General features: G+C 45.5%; 1 protein-coding gene across 1 annotated transcript in view; it reads right to left on the bottom strand.

Annotated features, from left to right (window-relative positions):
• The window catches only part of aig1 (androgen induced 1), a 160677-nt gene that overhangs the window by 56001 nt on the left and 84751 nt on the right, over positions 1 to 19925 (bottom strand). Inside the window, 2 exon segments of the mRNA XM_033026040.1 lie at positions 10579 to 10680; positions 17563 to 17718. Of these exon segments, the coding sequence (XP_032881931.1) occupies positions 10579 to 10680; positions 17563 to 17718 (258 nt within the window).

Here is a 19925-nt window from a genome sequence, read left to right as displayed (position 1 = left end):
CTATCTAGGCCTCTATTTTGCATGCCTCCATCAGGCCTTCTTCCAGTGTAAGGAAGTGTCTGTAAATGAGTGCTGCTAACTGGGACCTTCCAGGGTGCAGTATGTGCTAAGAATGTATTGAATCTCAGTGAAGGCGGAGACCCTGTGGGCAGGAGAACAATCTAGGACCTTGTTGCCACTGAACACTGAGAGGCTGGACATATATAAACAGACTCTTAAATGCCTCACTAATGCAATGTTAAAGAATGAAACATCAGTGACATTGACATATTGCAGAGGAATACAATTAATTCAGCAGGACAGGCAGCATCTCTGGAGAGCAGGAATGGGTGATGTTTTGGGTCGAGACCCTTCTTCAGTCTGAGTCAGGGGAGAGGGAGATACAAAGATAAGGAAGTGTCAGGTGTGAAAACGAGTCAAAGGGGATGAGGTTCAAAGAAAATGTAGAGCTAGGAGACGGTAACAACAAAGCAAACAGAGATAAAATGTAATTGAGGATAGTCAGACTGGTTGGAGAACTGGGAAGGGGAGGGATGGAGAGAAAAGGAAAGCAAAGGTTACTTGCAGTTAGATAAATTAATATTCATGCCGCTGGGGTGTTAGTAGCCCAAGTGAACAACTCCTGTCTTCCAATTCAGGAAGCTGGCATGATCGAAGACACAGGATTACCTGCTGAGGGAGATGCTGGCACTTGGTGCAGCTGCCACAAGGGTTCTGTACGGAAAGGCCACACATTACGGATGATCCCGATCATCCAATCTACCTCATCGCAAACCTTGTACTTTATTTTAACTGCACTCTCTCTGTTGCTATAACACTCTGAACTCTGTTTATCTTCTATTTTGCACTACCTGATGTACTCAAGTATGGTGTGGTTTGCGTGGATAGTAAGTACAAGTTTTTCACTGTATCTCAATACACATGACAATAAAAATAAACCAATAAAATAAATCCAAATGGGAAAGTCAGCAAGGGTGTTAAATGATATGAATATAATATAACTAAAGAAAGGAAAAATTATTAGGATTTGATGTCATAATTTAATGTAGATTTTGCAAGCAAATTAAATTATATAATGTGATAGGCAAAATGCAAAATAACATATTTGCAGAGTTTACGAGCATGGCTATAATAAAGTGGTTGCGACTGAACTTGCAGACAGAGCATGGACCACGTCCCAGAGTCAAGAGTTCAAATCCCACCATGACAATTGGAGAAAATTAAAATTCAACAAATTAACTGAAACTGAAATTAGGAAACAACGTTGTTCTCAGTTAAGGTGATAATGGCTCTTAAGGGCCTGTCCCACTTGGGCGTCATTTGCGCGTAATTTACGCAACATCATTTACGCGCCACGACGCATGACGCGCGCGTCGTGTCGCGCACGTGATGCGCATTACGCGTGCTTGGTGACGTAGGCAGTGACGGGCGGTTGCGCGCGGCACCCCAGGATTTTGGAATGCACAAAATCTTCGCGCACCATCTGCGTGACGTGCAAATGACGCCCAACTGGGACAGGCTCTTTACTCCTGGAATGCCGATTATAAATAACACTAATGCTGCACAAGGTTCACTAATGTCCTTTGGAGAAGGAAACCTGATGTCCTTACCTCATCTGGTCTATATGTGACTCCAGAACCACAAACTGTTAGCTGCCACTGACAGGTGTAGATAAAATTATGAAAGGTATATATTTTGATAATATTTTTCTCCGGATGGATATATCAAATGCTAGAGGATATAAGTTTAAGGTAAGAGGAAGAAAGTTTAAAGGAGATGTGCAGGACAGGTTTTTTGCACAGAGAGTGCGAGGTGCCTAGATTACGCTGCTAGGAAAGATGGCAAAAGTAAATATGATGGTAACGTTTATGAAGCATGTAGGCAGATACATGGACTTGCAGAGAGTACAGAGATACAAAGTTTTTCCTCAGCGGATACAAACCTCTGTGTCGGAGCCATTAAACTCACCGGGGCCTAGTTTACTGCACTCCTTTTAATCTTATCAGGGCCCCATTTCTTATGTCTCCCTGAAACATACAGGATTCACTGGGAAATTTATTATACCACTAATTATCTGAAAAATGTGTGCGCCTGACATAAAGAAAGCCCTAACTGTGCCAGATTTACTGTGCTTTCAAATAACTGTTCACAGTCATCTTTTAGAAATTGTTTCTCAGTCGGGTGAAATTGGTTTCCGCCCAATTTAGAACCTTTCATAGTATTTTAGCCTTGTTCTTTCCACAACAATACTGTCTAATTGAATTATCATCAAAATGCTCTCCCACTCATACTCATTTCCTTTGCCAGTTTCACTGACAAAAACTAAATCCAGATTTATGTATAGGAAGGAACTGCAGATGTTGGTTTAAACCAAAGATAATGACAAAAAGCGCCCGTAGTCAGGACTGAACCCGAGTCTCCGGTGCAGCAAACAGTGTAAGGCAACAACTCTACCGCTATACCACCGTGCCACCATATTAGGGTGCACCACAACTTGCTTTGGCAACAGCTCCGCCCAAAACCGCAACAAATTGCAGAGAGTAAATTGCAACGTTGAAGAAACAATTGGACAGGTACGTGGATTGGACAGGTTTAAAGAGATAGGGGCCAATGCAGGCAAGTGGGACTAGTGTAGATGGGACATGTCGGTGAGTATGGGCAAGTTGGGTCGAAGGGCCTGTTTTCACACAATGTGACTGAGTTGTGGATGTAGTCCACTATCTCACACAATCCAGCCTCCCCTCTATCAACTCCATCTATGCTTCATGCTTCACGCTTCATGCACTTACTGGCCACCTTACCTGCCAACTGACTGCATCACCAGGATGCTTGTGGCAAAGGAGTTGTTTTCTCTAGGCGTACTATCAGGTTGTGGTGAATGTGACCGAGGTCTTGTCTGATTTTACTATCAAACTATCATTGTGCAGAGTTGAACCTACATGAAAACAGTCCGATTCTTACTCAGGACAGAAACTAAGCAACGTGAGCAGCACAGAGAGCAAAGGAGAACACTTCTATTAGATTTTGAAGTCTGCTCTCTCCACATATTTTGCATATTTTTCTTTGCAGCACACCTATTTGTTTATGCGTGCAGCCATATCTACCACATTCATGTCCATTTTATTTGGGGGAAATTCAATAAGCCAACATAGAATACTTGCGCATAGCCAATATCGCTCACGCAAAGGTGTTTGCATTATCCAAAAACTAGGTCACCAGCAAAAACGTCATAAAGCAGGCCTGCCCCCACCCCCTCCGCCCCTTGACTCTGAAGGTTCAGGAACGCTTAAACAAGCTTTGCATGTCTTCTGAAACAGTGTACAATAAAACAGAGAGTATTAGAAATGCTCAGCAATGAATCAGTGTCTGTGGAGAGAGAAACAGAGGTCATGTTTCAGATTAATGATATTTAATCAAGATTGTCATTATTTAATGCATTTTGTTTTTGAATGAACCTTTAATCCACTACAAACATTTGGAGGAACTCAGTATAGGTAGACTCGATGGTGAGGAAGGTATTTTGGCATACTTGCCTTCATTGGTAACAGGGCTGCCAACATTGGGTGAGAGTTGGGAGTGAGAAATTGTGAGAGACCAAGCCCGAGGGAGTATAGCGACCGGGGGGGGGGGGGGGGGGGGGGGGGGGAGGGGAGAGTGTCCCCCTCCCATTGGTACGGAACATTTGCATTTTTCAGCTTGAAATTGTGCAATATGGTGCATACTGTTGCGAGTCTTTCAACTTACACTTGAATGCAATATATATGCTTTAAATTGGATTGGAGCGTTTTTGAAAGGGTGGAGGTTGTGCGATCACTGATCACTGGCCTTGGGGGTACCCGGTGAGGGAGTGGAGCAACCGAGTGGGGAGAGGGTGTGGAAGAAGGGTGTCCCCCCTCCCAGGGTAGGAACATTTTGAAATTTGATGTATTAAAATCATGTTTTAGTGCACTGTAGAAGTATGATTTCAATGTTTTTTGTATGAAGTATTTTTAAGAGGTAACTTTTTAAGGGGTAACTTTATCCACACAAAGGGCGATGGGTGTATGGAACAAGCTGCCAGAGGAGGTAGTTGAGGCAGGGACCATCCCAACATTTAAGAAAAAGTTAGACTGATACATGGATAGGACAGGTTTGGAGGTATGGACCTAAAGCAGGTGGCGTAGCTGGGACATGTTGGCGGGTGTGGGCAAGTTGCACCGAAGGGCCTGTTTTCACACTGTATCACTCTATGACTACATTATACCTCCACCATGCATGAATGCTTCAAAATCAAGTGATCGTTTTATTGCCATATACTCAAGCATAGAAACATAGAAACATAGAAAATAGGTGCAGGAATAGGCCATCAGCCCTTCGAGCCAGCACTGCCATTCAATATGATCATGGCTATTTATCTAAAATTTTGTACCTCTTTTCCGTTTTTTCCCCATATCCCTTGATGTCATTAGCCCCAAGAACTAAATGTAACTCTCTCTTGAAAACATCCAGTGAATTGGCCTGCACTGCCTTCTGTGGCAGAGAATTCCACAGATTCACAACTCTCTGCGTGAAGAAAGTTTGTTCTCATCTCAGTCCTAACTGGCCCCCCCTTTATTCTTAAACTGTGACCCATGGTTCTGGGCGCCCCCAACATCGGGAACATTTTTCCTGCAGTTACAGTAAGTGAAAATCTAGCAGGCAAGCAGGATGTTTTCACCAACCACCCCCATTTGAAGTCCACTATCTTCCACTGTATCTACCCAGTGCTTGGTACTTACTTCCAGCAGCCACTGGTTGTCCTCCAGGATGCACCGAGCCGCAGCCTGATCTATGCCGGTCACCTGGGCGAATTCGGCACAGAGACTCTCACGGCAGCGGCGCAACGCTTCGACGACTCCGACGGCCCGGGACTCTTGCACTGAGGCTGCTCCATGGCCAGAGCTGCAGTGAGCGACTCGCCAGCCCGGAAAACACTCTCCAACCCCGCTCCCCGTCCGCATCTGTCCCCGCCGCTGCTTCCGCTTCCAACACCCACGGCCCATGCAGTGATATGAGTTTTGAAATTTTTGTTGATCACAGAATTTCTCACAACAGAGCGAGAGAAATTTGTGATCAGCGTGAGAATTTGGTGAAATGCGTGATTCTCACGCTCAATGCATGGGAGTTGGCAGCCCTGCCTCTCTATCCCCCTCTCCCTCTCCCCCCTCTCTCTCTTCCCCTCTCTCTCTCCTCTCTCTCTCCCCTCTCTCTCTCCCTCCCACCTCACTCTCATCCCTCTCTATCCCCTCTCTTCCGCTCTCTCTCCTCTCAACCCCCCTCTCTCTCCCCCTCTCTCTCCCCTCCCCCTCTCTCTCTCCCCTCCCCTCTCTCTCTCCTCTCCCCTCTCACCCCTCTCACTCTCTCCACTTCCCTCTATCTTCTCTCTCCCCCCTCTCTCTCTCCCCCTCTCACCCCCCCCTCTCTCACTCTCCTCTCTTCCCCTCTCGCTCCTCTCTCTCTCCCTCTCTCTCTCTTCCCCCTCTCTCCCTCCCACCTCACTCTCCCCCTCTCTCGTCCCCTCTCACATCTCTCTCCCCCCTCCCCTCTCTCCCCTAACTCTCTCTCCCCTCTCTTTCCCCTAACTCTCTCTCCCCCCCTCTCTTTCACCCCCTCTCTCTCTCCTCGCTTCCCCTCTCTCTCCCCTCTCTCCCCCCTCTCTCTCCCCCTCTCTCTCTTCCCCCTCTCTCCCTACCACCTCACTCTCACCCTCACTCTCGTCCCCTCACTTCTCTCTCTCCCCCCTCTCCCCTCTCTCCCTCTCTCTCCCTTCTCTTTCCCCTAACTCTCTCTCCCCTCTCTTTCCCCTAACTCTCTCTCCCCTCTCTTTCCCCTCTCTCTCTCCATTCACGCCTCCTCTGTCTCTCCCCTCTCTCTCCTCTCACCCCCCTCTCTCTCCCCCCTGTCTCCCTGTCTCCTTCCCCTCTCTCTCTCTCTCCACCTCCCTATGAGAGTCTGTCCCTTCGGCACAGAGACTCTCGCGGCAGCGGCACAACACTTCCGACGGCTCCGCAGCCCGGGACTCTTGCACTGTCCGGAGTGCTCCATGGCCAGAGCTGCAGCGAGCGACTCGCAGCGCCGCAAACACTCGACAGCGCCGCAAACACTCGCAAGTCCCGGCTCCCCGCATCTGTTCCCGCCGCTGGTTCTGCTCCCATCCCTCCCGCAGCCCCGGCTCTCCAACACCCGCGGACCATGCAGTTTATTCGAGTTGATCACAAAATTTCTCACCACTGAGCATGAGAAATTTCTGATGAGTGTGAGGGCGTGAGAGTTTGCTTGAGGGCGTGAGTCTCACGCTCAAAGCATGAGAGTTGGCAGCCCTGTTGGTAAGGATATTGAATACAGGAGTTGGGAAGTTATCCTACAGCTGTACATGGCATTGGTGAGACTATATTTGGCACAGTGTCCAATTCTGACCATCCTGTCATAGGAAGGATGTCCCTGCATTCGACACCAACACCATCGTGAAGTTTGCAGACGACACAACAGTGATTGGGCTGATCACCAACGGTGATGAAACAAACTACAGAGCGGAGGTGCAGAACCTGGCACTAAACACCTCCAAGACCAAGGAGCTGATTATTGACTTCAGGAGGTCCCATTCTGGAGAATATGCCCCAATCTCCATTTACGGGGAAAGTGTGGAGAGAGTGTCCAGCTTTAAGTTTCTGGGCACTCGCTTTTCAGAAGACCTCACATGGTCCACGAACACCGCCGCGCTGGTCAAGAAGGCACAGCAACGACTGTTCTTCCTGAGGACATTAAAAAAGACTGGTCTGCCCCAACAGCTGCTGACAACGTTCTACCGCTGCACCACAGAGAGCATACTAACGTATGGCATCTCTGTGTGGTATCTCAGCTGCACGGAGGCGGAGAGGAGAGCTCTTCAGCGCGTCGTCAACAGAGCGCAGCGGATCATCGGGATCGAGCTACCAGCCTTGGAGGGCATCTACCACACGCGGTGCCTCAGGAAGGCCCTCAGCATCCATAAGGACTCATCACACCCCTGCCACGGTCTGTTTCAACTACTTCCCTCCGGCAGACGTTACAAGGCCTTCTACGCCCGAACCTCCAGACTCACGAACAGTTTTATCCCAAGAGCTATAGCGGCTCTGAACCGGCCCTAATGAGTGCCCCCCCACCCACCCCCTTTGGACAGTCTCCCTCAGATGGTCACATCAATCAATTCAGCTTGCTTATTTATGTATTGTATTTATTTATCTTTCTTGTAAATCAGTGGAGCTGCACACTAAATCTCGTTGCACTGACGTGCAATGACAATAAAAGATGTTATTATTATTATTATTATTATTATTATTATTATTATTAAGCTGGTAAGGGTGCAGAAAAGATTCATCAGGATGTTATCAAGAGATGAGGACGAGTTAAAAGGAGAGTCTGGATAGGCTGTGTCTTTCTTCACTGGAGTAGAAGAGACTGAAGGATGACCTTATAAAGGAGGTATGCAAAATCATGAGAGGCACAGATAAGGTAAATGGTCCCTTTCCCAGGATTGAACAGTCCAGAAAGAATGAAAGAGGAAAGATTAAAACGCCTAGGGGCACATTCTTCATTCAGAGAGTGGTTGGAATCAGAGAATATAAGGAATGAACTTACTGAAGAAGGTGGGTACAATGGTAACATTTCAAAAATATTTGGACAAATATATGGCTAGGAAAAGTTTAGAAGGATATGAGGTAAATGCAGGCAAATGACACCAGCGCAGTTAAAACCTAGTCGGCATAGAAAGGTTGGGCCGAAGGCCCTGTTTCCATGCTGTATGACCCTAGACTCTATAATTGGTCCAGGGATTCACTTGATTTCAGCTGCTCGTACTTGACCCATTTCTCCTTTTTTCCTGAACAGAGCTTCAATTTTTCTTGTCATCCATAGTTCCTTGCTTCTACTGGCCTACCCTTCATTTTAACAGGAACATGTAGACATTGAACTCTTGCTATCTCATTTTAGAAGTCTCCCACTTGGTGCACATCCCTTCGCCTGCAAACAACTAGCACCAATTCACTTTTGCAAGCTCCTACCTAACCACTGTAAAAATTAGCCTTACCTTAATTCCGAAGATTAAATTGTAGATCAGATCTGTCCTTCTGCATAGCTACTTAAAAATGAATAGAATTATGGACACTGGTCCCAAAGTGCTCCCCCACTGACTCTTCTTTCCCTCGTCTATTTTACAAGAGTAGGTCAAGCTTTTTCTACTATGTAGTAGGGTCTTCTTTATATTGTGTGAAAAATCCAGCGCTTCGGAAAGGAAGCAGGAGCACCATCACCCGGCGAGAAGGGGCTGAAACATCGGGCTCCGTAGCAGCGACTGCGGAGGCCTCAATAGGCCCGACTATGGGTGGACAAGGGGATGGGGACTGGACTTTGTGCCTTCCCTCACAGTGGGAACCATTGTGGGGGGAGGTTTTTATGTTTTATGTTAAATTTCTTTATAATGTTATGTAGTATTCTTATTGATGTGCTGCAATGGCAACTCAAATTTCACTACACCAATTGGTGTGTGTGATAATAAATGAACCTTTGAACCTTTGAACCTTTGAAATCTTTCCTGAACACACTCAACAAATTCCACCCAATCTAGGCTCTAAAGTCTGTGGCAGTCCCAGTTGTTTATTAGGAAAGTTTAAATTATTTGTCATCTTGTCCATGAAATGTGTATGATTTTCACCATTCCGGCCTCACACAGAAGCTTATCATTAAGGCTAGAATGGCGTATGTACAAAATTCTTACTGTAGCTGTACAAAGACCACACAGCACCCGAGATCCAGGTTTGATCCTGACCCCTGACACCCATACTAATCAAGAATCTATCTAACTCAGCCTTAAAAATATCCATTGACTTGGCCTCCACAGCCTTCTGTGGCAAAGAATTTCATCTCTGTAAATTGCTCCTAGTGTAAGGAATGGATGCGAAAGTGGAGTAATATGGAACTGGTGTGAACAGATGATGGGGTCGACGGGCCTGAGCTAAACTCAACTACACCACAACTGGAGAGCCATGTACAGTTATAGCTTGGGTAAGAAAGAACTGCAGATGCTGGTTTAAATCGAAGGTAGACACAAAATGCTGGAGTAACTCAATGGGACAGGCAGCATCTCTGGAGAGAAGGAATGGGTGATGTTTGGGGCAATGGGCCGGACAAAGATAGAATGTAGTAGGAGACAGTAAGACTGGTGGGGAGGGATAGAGAGGGAAAGCAAGGGTTATTTGAAGTTAGAGAAGTCAATGTTCATACCGCTGGGGTGTAAACTACCTAAGCGAAATGTGAGGTGCTGTTCCTCCAATTTACACTGGGCCTCACTCTGACAATGGAGGAGGCCCAGGACAGAAAGGTCAGATTGGGAATGGAAGAGGGAGTTGAAGTGCTGAGCAACCGGGAGATCAGGTAAGTTGAGACGGACTAAGCGGAGGTGTTCAGCGAAACAATTACCGAGCCTGCACTTGGTCTCGCCAATGTCGAGAAGTTGACACCTGGAACATTGGTTAGACTAGATGAGGTTGGCGGAGGTGCAAGTGAACCTCTGCTTCACCTGAAAATACTGTTTGGGTCCTTGGATGGAGTCATCTGTGCTTCACCTGAAAAGACTATTTGGGTCCTTGGATGGAGTTACAGTATAGCTTCCTTATTTAAGAGAGTGACATGCAGTGAAAGTTCATTTGATTGATTCGTCATAAGGCAGAAAGGAAAAATTGAGAATTAGATGAACAAAGATGCGGGGAGATTGCAAACAGCTGCAAAACTAATAGGTTTGACATACTTGATGATTTTAACTTTCCCAGTATAAATTGGGACGGCCAAATTGCCAAGGGCTTAGATGAGGTGTACTTTGTCAAGTGTGTTCAGGAAAGTTTTTTCAGGCAGTATCCAGAGGGCCCTGCAAGGGATAGGGCAAAGCTTGGCATACTTTCAGGGAATTGGGCAAAGTCAGTGGATATTTTTAAGGCAGAGATAGATTGATTCTTGATTAGTACAGGTGTCAGAAGTTATGGGGAGAAAGCAGGAGAATGGGGTTAGGAGGGAGAGATAGATCAGCCATGAATGATTTAATAGGCTGAATGGCCTAATTCTACTCCTATTCCTTATGACCTTATGACCTTATGATGTACGGAAGAACCTTGCGGTGCCGGTCCTTAGTGGTGACGCATGTGGGTAGGGTAGTGAAGAAGGCATTTGCTTGCCTTCGTATGTGACGGCATTGAATATAAGAATTGGGTTGTCAATTTGCAGCTGCACAATACACCTGTCAGACTGAACCTGTAGTATTTTGTACAGTTCTGGTAGCCACACTGTAGGAAGGATGTTATATCAGCAGGGAGATTGGAGAACAAACTCATAGGATGTTGCCTGGAATGGAAAGGTGTAATTATAAGGAGGGATTGGAGAGACCAGGCTTATTCTCACTGGAACGTAGAAGGCTGAGGGGTGACCTTATCATAAAATTATGAGGGGTATAGTTAGGGATGGAGTAATTCTGTCAGAAATCATGCAATAATCAATAATTCCTACATCATTGCGTGACAAATTAATTGTACTCACCATTCCATGGTTAATCCACTGTGGTATAAAGCTGTCCAAGATTTTTGGATAAACCAGTTCTCGATCATACAGGTATAAGGCCCAGAATATTGTCACTACCAGCTGCAGGGGAAGAAGAAATCAGAACAAAATAACAGTATTGCCTCAAAGTTGTATTTCACCCTTGTAACATTTAGGGTTCTTCTTGCAACTGCTATGGAGAAAAGCATTCACTGGCATCAAAGAACAGAGCATCAAAGAAATACATCTAAACTGAAATATGGTGCAGGCAATGTTGCTAAATTGATCATGTTATGGAGAAACCCTGGCAACCATAATGCAAATTGCATGGAACACCACAACACCCTTTTGGTATACTAAGCAGCGCACCAACACTCAATCCCCAAAAAATCATTCATACTGTATATCAAAACAAAAATCTATTAAAATAATGTTACAGCATGTTACACATTTTACAACTATACTTGTATGGTTTCCATAATAGTCCATAGGAAGAGACAAAAAGTCAGAGAAAGATATAGCATGGAAACAGCCCTTAAGCCCACGGAGTCCATGGCAATAAACAAGCACCTATTTTTTCACAATGCCTATCCAAACTCATTCTCCCAAATTTCTATTAACCCCTCAGTGTGGGTCAATGGTTGGGGTGGGGTAGGGGGAGTGGGCGTTGATGAGTAAAAAGTGGATTATCGTGTCAATATTGTAAATGGGTGGATTGGTGGAGGCCCAGAGGGCCTGTTTCTGCGTTGTATCTCTTATAACACCTGCAGATTTGGCCATTCACCTGCACTAGGGGCAATTTACAATGGCCAATGAACCTATCAAAACGCACATCGTTGTGATATGGGAGAAAACCGGAGCAGCCATGGGAAACCCATGCGGTCACAAGGAGAATGAGCAAAATCCACACACACAGCAGAGGGTTGAACATGGATCACAGGTGCTGTGAGGCATTAGCTCTATTTGCAGAGCACTGTGTTGGATGTTGCAGCACTGATCACATATTGAAACCAGTCAGTACTTAAACGACTTTCTCCTGTGTAGACAGTAGACAGGCAGAAAAGGCTGTTATAGAGGAAAAGGAGAATGCAGGAAGAGGGGCAGCAGCATGTAGGTTGCCCTTGACCTCTCCCCAGTCCTATATGCTGCTTCCCGATCAAGGTGACAATGTTGCTAGCACACAATGGGCTGTCCCACTCCGGCGACCTAATCTACGAGTTTAGAAGAGTTTGCCCTCGACTCAAACTTGCAGCATGGTCGTCATGTGGTCCTAGGAGGTCCTATGAGGTCACTGGAACTCTCCTTCATGCTCAAGGGAAGTTCCCACATACTTGCGGCCTTAGCTAGGTCGCGGCAAATATTTCAGCATGTTGAAATTTTTTCTGCGAGTAAAAATTGATCGGCATGGTTCTTTTTAACTCGTAGTGCAGTGGAGTGGGGTCGCTATGTAGTTGCAGGCAGTCGAGGACAGCCGTAGGCAATCTCCTTCGCTGACTGGTCATTTTAATTGGCTCAATGGAGTTTTCAGGGCCAAGGAAAACCAACCAGTAGGTTGAATGCTCGCTAAACTTTATTATGTTGTCTGTCTTCTTAAAAGTGTCTCCACTCCTTCTGCCCCCCCTCTCTCCCCCTCTCTCCCCCTCTCTCCCCCTCTCTCCCCCTCTCTCCCATCTTTCTCCCCCTCTCCCCCTCTCTCCCTCTCTCTCTCCCCCTCTCCCTCCCTCTCCCCTTCCCTCCCCCCTTCTCTCCCCTCTCTCCCCCTCTCCCCCCTTCTTTCCCCTTCTCTCCCCCTCTCCCCCCCCCTCTCCCCTCCTCTCCCCCTCTCTCCCCTTCTCCCCCCCTTCCCCCCCCCTTCTCTCCCATTCTCTCCCCTTCTCTCCCCCTTCTCTCCCATGCTCTCCCCCTCTCTCCCCTTCTCTCCCTCCCCCCCCCCTGCTCCGCGTTCTCTAAAGGACTTACTGTACACTGTGCATCCGTCTTTTACCTTCCCCTTCATCGCGGGTGTGAATTTCAGACAGCGCTCCCCCACTTTCCCTGGCCCCGACCTTTGCGATGTGTTTGTGTGTGTGTGTCTGTGTGAGTGTGTGCGTGTGTGTGTGTGTGTGTGTGTGTGCGTGTGTGTGTGTGTGTGTGTGTATGTGTGTGCGTGTGTGTGCATGTGTGTGTGTGTGTGTGTGTGTGCGTGCGTGCGTGCGTGTGTGAGTGCGTGTGTGTGTGGGTGGGTGTGTGTGTGTGTGTGTGTGTGTGTGTGTGTATGTGTGTGGGTGTGTGGGTGTGTGTGTGTGTGAGTGAGTGAGTGTGTGTGTGTGTGTGTGTGTGTGTGTGTGTGTGTGTGTGTGTGTGCGCGCGCGTGCGTGCGGGCGTGCGTGCGTGCGTGTATGTGTGTGTGTGTGCGGTCGGTCGATCTAGCTCGAGGTTTTTCAGGCGAGTGCCCTCGAGCTTGAAGGTCGAAGACACTCTTCTGAACTCACGGATTAGGTTGCCGCAGTGGGACAGCCCCTTTACCTGAAAGGAGCTCCAGTGAAACATTTCACATCATTTTTACATTAACAATGGATCTTGAGATACAAGTCGACAGTTTCCTGAAAATGGCAAAACAAGTGGGTTGAATGGTGAAGAAGGCATATGGTATGCTTGCCTTCATTGATCTGGGCATGACCTTAGCATAGATGTAAGGCTTTCCTACAACAGAGTCCATCACTCTCTGCTGCCTCTCCTGTCCCTCTGCATTGGAATCACCAAACCAGACCATGATGCAAAAATGATAGTATACTTTCCACAGTTCATCTGTAAACGTTTGTTTGACTATTCAGAGACACACTGGATCTCTTTAAACTTCAAAGAAAGTGGAAACACTGGTGTGCCTTCATCATGATTGCATCATGTACTGGGCCCAAGACAGGTCATTTGAGATGACAATGCTAAGGATTTGGAAGCTGCTAATTCTCCAACACAATACACCAGTAAATCCCAGGGCAGGATAGCCTGACTTTCCCTTTCTGAAATCAACAATCAGTTCCTTGGATATGCATAAAATGCTTGAGTAACACAGGCAGCATCTTGGAGAGAAGGAATGGGTGACGTTTCGGGTCGAGACCTTACTTCAGACTCACGAGTCGTCACCAATTCCTTCTCTCTAGAAATGCTGCCAGTCCCATTGAGTTACTCCAGAATTTTGTATCTATTTTTGATGTAAACCAGCATCTGCAGTTCCTTCCTACACAATCAGTTCCTTGGTCTTGTTGACATTCAGTGAAATATTTTTGTTGCAGCATCATTCAACTGGGTGTTCTATTCCTCTCCTTTACCCTGATTTATCACCCTCTGTTTGAAGTATTTTGAAACACTTATTTACATTTCTAAGAAATTGCTCATCTAGTTTAACAAAATTCTGGAGTAGGTTGACCTTACGCTTTCCCTGTATGCATGAATTCCTGGAGTACAACAAACCATAATGGGCAATTCTTTCCCCTTAGCTTGTCCAGGCATTTGATGCACTCTATTATCACACTGTTGAAAATAGCTGTCGGTGGAAAACTGCTGCAAAGTTGTTAAGAAGCAGTGAAGCCTGCAAAGGTTAGCTAATCACGGCAGAGATGAAAATAGTCAATAATGCTGATTCAAGAGAGTGGTAAACCCACGGATCCCAAATGCTTTTTTTTAACTAGTACAAAATCACCTTAAATAACATGTGCATGTATAACAAAAGATTTATCTTGTTTTTTTCTTTCGAACCAAGTCATCAGTACAATATTGCCTCTTCTCATTCTTCCCTTAAAAATGCAACACTTTGCATTTGTCAGTATTAATTTTCAGCTGTCACCCATTCATTCATTTGTTCATTCATTCTACAAGCTCATCAATATCTCTCTGAATTATATCATTAATCATCACATAGTTTGCTGCATCTCCAAGTTTTCTGTGATCTATGAATCTGGAAATTGCGGACTTACAACCTGACGCAAATCATCAATCTTAGGGAAAGCAATGGTCCTTGTATCGATCTATGGGGAACTCCATTGTGCAGAGATTCACAGTGTGGCGGAGTCATGCAACATGAATAGAGGCCTTTCAATCCACTGTGCCAATGTGGTTCATCTACCCATCTAAACTAGTCCATTTTCCAACACTTGGCATCAAAGTCACAGTGTTTTAAATGCTCATCTCATAAAGTGTTGCATTTTATGTGAGTATCTGCCACCCTTTAGTCAGTGCACACTAAATTCCAACCACAGTCTGGGTGAGAAGAATCTTCTTCAAGTCCCCCCTACACCTTTCACTCCTCACTTTAAACCTTTGCCCTCTGACTGCAGACACCTTTGCAAAGAGGAAAGGTTTATCACTATCTACCACATCTATGCACCTCATAATTTTGTGTACTTTTATCATGTCACCCCCCTCAGTCACCTCTATTCCAAGGACAAATAAGATCAATAAGATAATATGATTGTCTGAATATATTGAAAACCAAAAGCAATGCAGATGCTGGAAGTCAGAAATAAAAGCAGAAAATGCTGGAAACATTCAATTGGTTCAGGGAGCACCTGCACAGGGAAACAGTTAATATTTCAGGTTGGTGATCCTTCGTTGGAACTGGGAAAGAGAGAGATGCAAGATGTACAAAGAGAGAGAGGTTTCATTAGGAGAAAAGATGGGGGTGATATGGAGGACAAAGGAAGTGCCTGTGATAGGATGATTTGAAGATATTAGATATTCAACAGTTGAGTCATAGAATCTTTTAGTTTAGTTTAGAGATACAGCATGGAAACAGGCCATTTGGCCTGCCAGGTCTGCACCAACCAGTGCTAACCTACACACTAGGCATAATTTACCATTTACAGAAGCCAATTAACCTACAAACCTGTACGTCTTTGGAGTGTGGGAGGAAACTGGAGCACTCGGGGGAAACCCACGTGGTCATGGGGAGAACATACAACCTCCATACAGACAGCACCCAGAGTCAGGATCAAACCTGTAAGGAAGCAACTCTACTGCTGCGCCACCATGCCGCTCTAGTCATGTAGTCTGGAAACAGACTCTTTGGTTCTATTTGTACATGCTGATCACGATGGCCAGCTATGCAAGTCCCTTTTACTTGTGTTGACCATATCCCTCTAAACCTTTCCTAACCATCTGCCTGTCTAAATGTAATTTTGAGTAGGAAGATTCCCTACACATGCTACATGGAACAAACTCATGAATTAGCTTGTGAAGAATGTGTTTAGGGTATCATGGGATGTTGGGCATAGAGAAAATCTAACAAAGTGTAACAATCCCCATGACTAACAATCAGAGCTTCTCTACAAGTGTGACTTCCTTCCCTCTAGTTCAGTTGGGAGCAAAGTCCTGAAACTTATTATTTTCCAAAATACATTTGACATGCATCCTAACATTTTAGAGGTATCTACATCTACCAATTCCTCTGGTAGCGTGTTCCAGGCAACCATCACCATCTTTGTGAAAAACGTATCACTCAGATCTCCTTTATGTTTCCGCTCCTCTCACCTTCAACCTCTGCGCTCTTATTTTTGATTCCCCCCGCCTGGCAAAAAGACTATCTACCCTATATGAGCCCCTAATAATTTTGTAACCCTTTACAATGCCGTTAATTCAGGCACTGCTGCTCTGAGGACATTGACCCCACATCGATTGCATTAGGGCTAAGTTTAGTTTAGTTTAGTTTAGCTTAGTTTTGTTTAGCTTAGTTTAGTTTACTTTATTGTCACGTGTATCAAGGTACAGTAAAAAGCTTTTGTTGCATGCTATCCAGTCGGCAGAAAGACATTTCATGATTACAATCTAGCCATTTACAGTGTATAGATACACGATAAATGAATAATGTTTAGTGCAAGGTAAAAATGTTGTGCTAGGAATTTAAGAGTGTGGAGCAATTTGAATATGAGTTTGTAGATCTTCTTCTATGGCAAGCGCACAAATAGTCGCCTGGGCTGGGCGCCATCCTTCCAATAAAAATAGCATATAGGATCTTGATGCGCATTTTAGTAGGGAATTAGATGTCACATAGAACAAACTAGGGTTACACTATAACGGCTACAACTCTTTTCTATTGATGAGGAATGTGAGCTCACATTTTGCCGAAGGCTTTTGCAACCAAGTTTGTTCTTTTGAAGTATAGCTGCTGGTGTTTTGCATGTGAACAAGCCTTTAAGATTATAAAATTATATTTTGGGCTAGACCTAAAAAAAGATATTTCCATTTGTGGATAAGATCAGAACAAAGATCCATAAAAGACATATGAGTATGAGACAATCATAAGTCTAATCAGCAATGCAGCGAATGATTAGGCAAGTACATCAGTTGATTTCAAGGAAAAATGGATTCAACACAAAAGACAGAAATAAATAAAAGGAGATGTTGACGGATCAGATAAAGATTAGGAGAAGAATCATGTCTCTCTTGCTGTACTATAAATACTTTTGTAATGCTGCAAAGAGGAAGGAATCTACTCAGATGTGAGGATAAAACTTTGATCTAATGAAGATGTGATTAGAGGGTTCTCTTCACTAAAGCGTGTCAGAGTGAATGTTCTGTTTTCGTGCCCCTGATGTTGCATTGCCTATTATAAACTCTGATGACTTAGCTCCTTTAGTAATGATTAAACACATACAATACATGGCTGCTCAATAAAATAGATATAATGCAATTCCTTTATTCCTTCAAACGAGCTACTGCACATTCTGAAACATCGAAGAAGACGTGCTTGAAGAAGGAAATGCATTTTTTTTCTCAGGAAAATGGGCATACTAGCATCACAGAACAAAATGACAGCACAAGACAATACCATATCACTATCACATCTATCTGGAATTCAGGTCAAGGCAGGAGTCCAGGCCACAACTAGCTCAGTGATTTTCCCACTCCTAATCTATGAATTTACAAAATGGATGAAGTTCTGTGCACCAAACCAGAAGGATATACAAAGCACAAAAGAAGTTAATAGAAAAGATACACACGGCCACTTACCACACCCACAGGAAATGCCAGGACGGCCATGAGCCAGTCTCGAAGGGAAATCAGCTTCCGCAGCTGTCTCTGCTGCTCTTGGTCATTGGACCCTTGGGTCAGGAGACTGGACAGATCAGTTAAAACGCTGATCCCGAAGAATACAGTCTGGATAACCTGTTAAAACAGATAGCATCATTAAGCTAAATGATAATTAGACTCTTGGAACATTTACACCTTTCTAGATTCATGAAGCTCGGAAACAGGCCCTTCGGCCCAATTCATTGCAAGGGTCAGAGAGCTATAGAGGTTTAAAACATGAAAACAGGCCCCTTAGCACATCTAGTCCATGCTGACTAAGTTGGCATTTTTGGCATGTTGCTTTTGTCTGCATTTGACATGCCTCTACATCTTTCCAGTTCATGTACCTGAACAAATGTATTTTAAATGTTTTAATTGTACCTGCCTTTACCACCTTCTCTGTTAGTTCATTCAATACGCTAACCACCTTTTACCTCTGGCATGGTCAATATTTGATCTATTAACTAAAACTCAGCAGAAATATAAGAAGAAAACAAGAGTTTCAATTGAGTCATATGGCACAGAAACAGGTCGATTTACCCACCAAGTTCCTGCCAACCATTAAGTACCAGTCTAAGTTGATCGCAATTACCTCTTGGTCCATCTATTATCATTATCTAAACTATTACTAAAACTCTCATCTTGACCACTTCTGGTCTGTGTTGTAATTAAATTTGTGCAAAAGCGCTACCCTATATCGCTAGGATTTTTTGCCACCTTACTCACCGTTCCTCTCTGCTCCAAGCCACCAAGTTTTTGTTCTGATTGGTGAAATAATAGAAAAGTTAAGAAGGTTTAAAAAATCGTGAGATCAGCAGATTGGTCTTCTCACCTGTCAGTCATCATGAAGGTAATGCCCCTTCCGGGGGTGAGGAGAATGTGTGTGTGTGATGGAGGATGTGTGTGATGGAGGGTGTGTGCGATGGAGGGTGTATGTGTGATGGAGGGTGTGTGTGTGTGTGTGTGTGTGTGTGTGTGTGTGTGTGTGTGTGTGTGTGTGTATTTGTGTGGAGGGTGTGTATGATGGAGGGTGTGTGTGTGTGTGTGTGTGTGTGTGTGTGTGTGTGTGTGTGTGTGTGTGTGTGTGTGTGTGTGTGTGTGTGTGTGTGTGTGTGTGTGTGCGTGGGTGTGTGCGTGTGTGTGTGCGTGTGTGTGTGCGTGTGTGTGTGTGCGCGTGTGACGGATGTGTCCACCAGCCATGAGAGAGTAAACTGTGAGTCCACCAGCCGTGAATAAGTGAACTGTGAGTCCACCAGCCGTGAGTGAGTGAACCGTGAGTCCACCAGCCGTGAGTGAGTGAACTGTGAGTCCACCAGCCGTGAGTGAGTGAACTGTGAGTCCACCAGCCGTGAGTGAGTGAACTGTGAGTCCACCAGCCATGAGTGAGTGAACTGTGAGTCCACCAGCCATGAGTGACTGAAGTGTGAGTCCAATAATTAATTCGGCCCAAAATGTCCATACTAGCCCTCTGGAAACCAGTCCCTTTGGCCCACAACACCCGTACTAGAGCTTCAGAAAGCCCCCCCCCCCCACCCACACACTGGCCACCAATATTGGAATTGGTGGAGAGGTGGAATATTGCATTGGGGACCAGCCCTCCCGTGTGAGAATGGGACCCAACGGGTCCCACTTAGTCTAGTTTATTACTAAAATTCTGATCTTGTTTGTTTGCAGGTTTGTTCTTGAACCTCTATTTGCGCAAAACGGTACATGATAGCACTACAATTTTTGCCCCCACCTTACTCACCATTGTCCTGTGATGGAAATAAAATATGTTTTGTTCAGATTGATGGTATATTTTAAAAGTTATTAACGTTTAAAAATAAAATTAAAATAGCATCCCCACCCTCGCATGCGAAGGGGGAGGGTTCCCATGCGTGTCTTTACTGGTGTCACAAAGGACACCCAATGGGTCCTCAGCTGCGCCTGTGTATTTGGGGCCTTTCCAGAATTGAGATCACCATATTTTTGTCACAACGGCGACACTGGTAAGATTACTTTCATTTTTCTGTTGCTCCGGGCCCGCGGGGATCCGCAGCCTTGGCTCTGAGGCTGGGGATGCATCTGAAGGCAGCGGCGAATGTCAGCTCCGGGGCTGGGGAGAGGCCACGCCGAGGATCTGTGGCCTGGGCACTGAGGCCGACGGCTGCTCTGAGGCCGACGGCTGCTGCTCCTCCAGGCATGCAAGGAGGGAGAGGAGCGGCACCCTCGGGATCCTTGGGAGGTGCGGAGGGAGAGTTGGGGGATCCAGGGAGAGGAGGGGGTAGGGAGGAAGATGGGATGAATTGGGGGAGGTGGGGGAT

This window comes from Amblyraja radiata, chromosome 8, assembly GCF_010909765.2.
Source record: "Amblyraja radiata isolate CabotCenter1 chromosome 8, sAmbRad1.1.pri, whole genome shotgun sequence".
NCBI classification, from domain to species: Eukaryota; Metazoa; Chordata; class Chondrichthyes; order Rajiformes; family Rajidae; genus Amblyraja; species Amblyraja radiata.
Note: the sequence above shows the minus strand (reverse complement) of the source record. Positions and strands in the feature narration are given on the sequence as shown.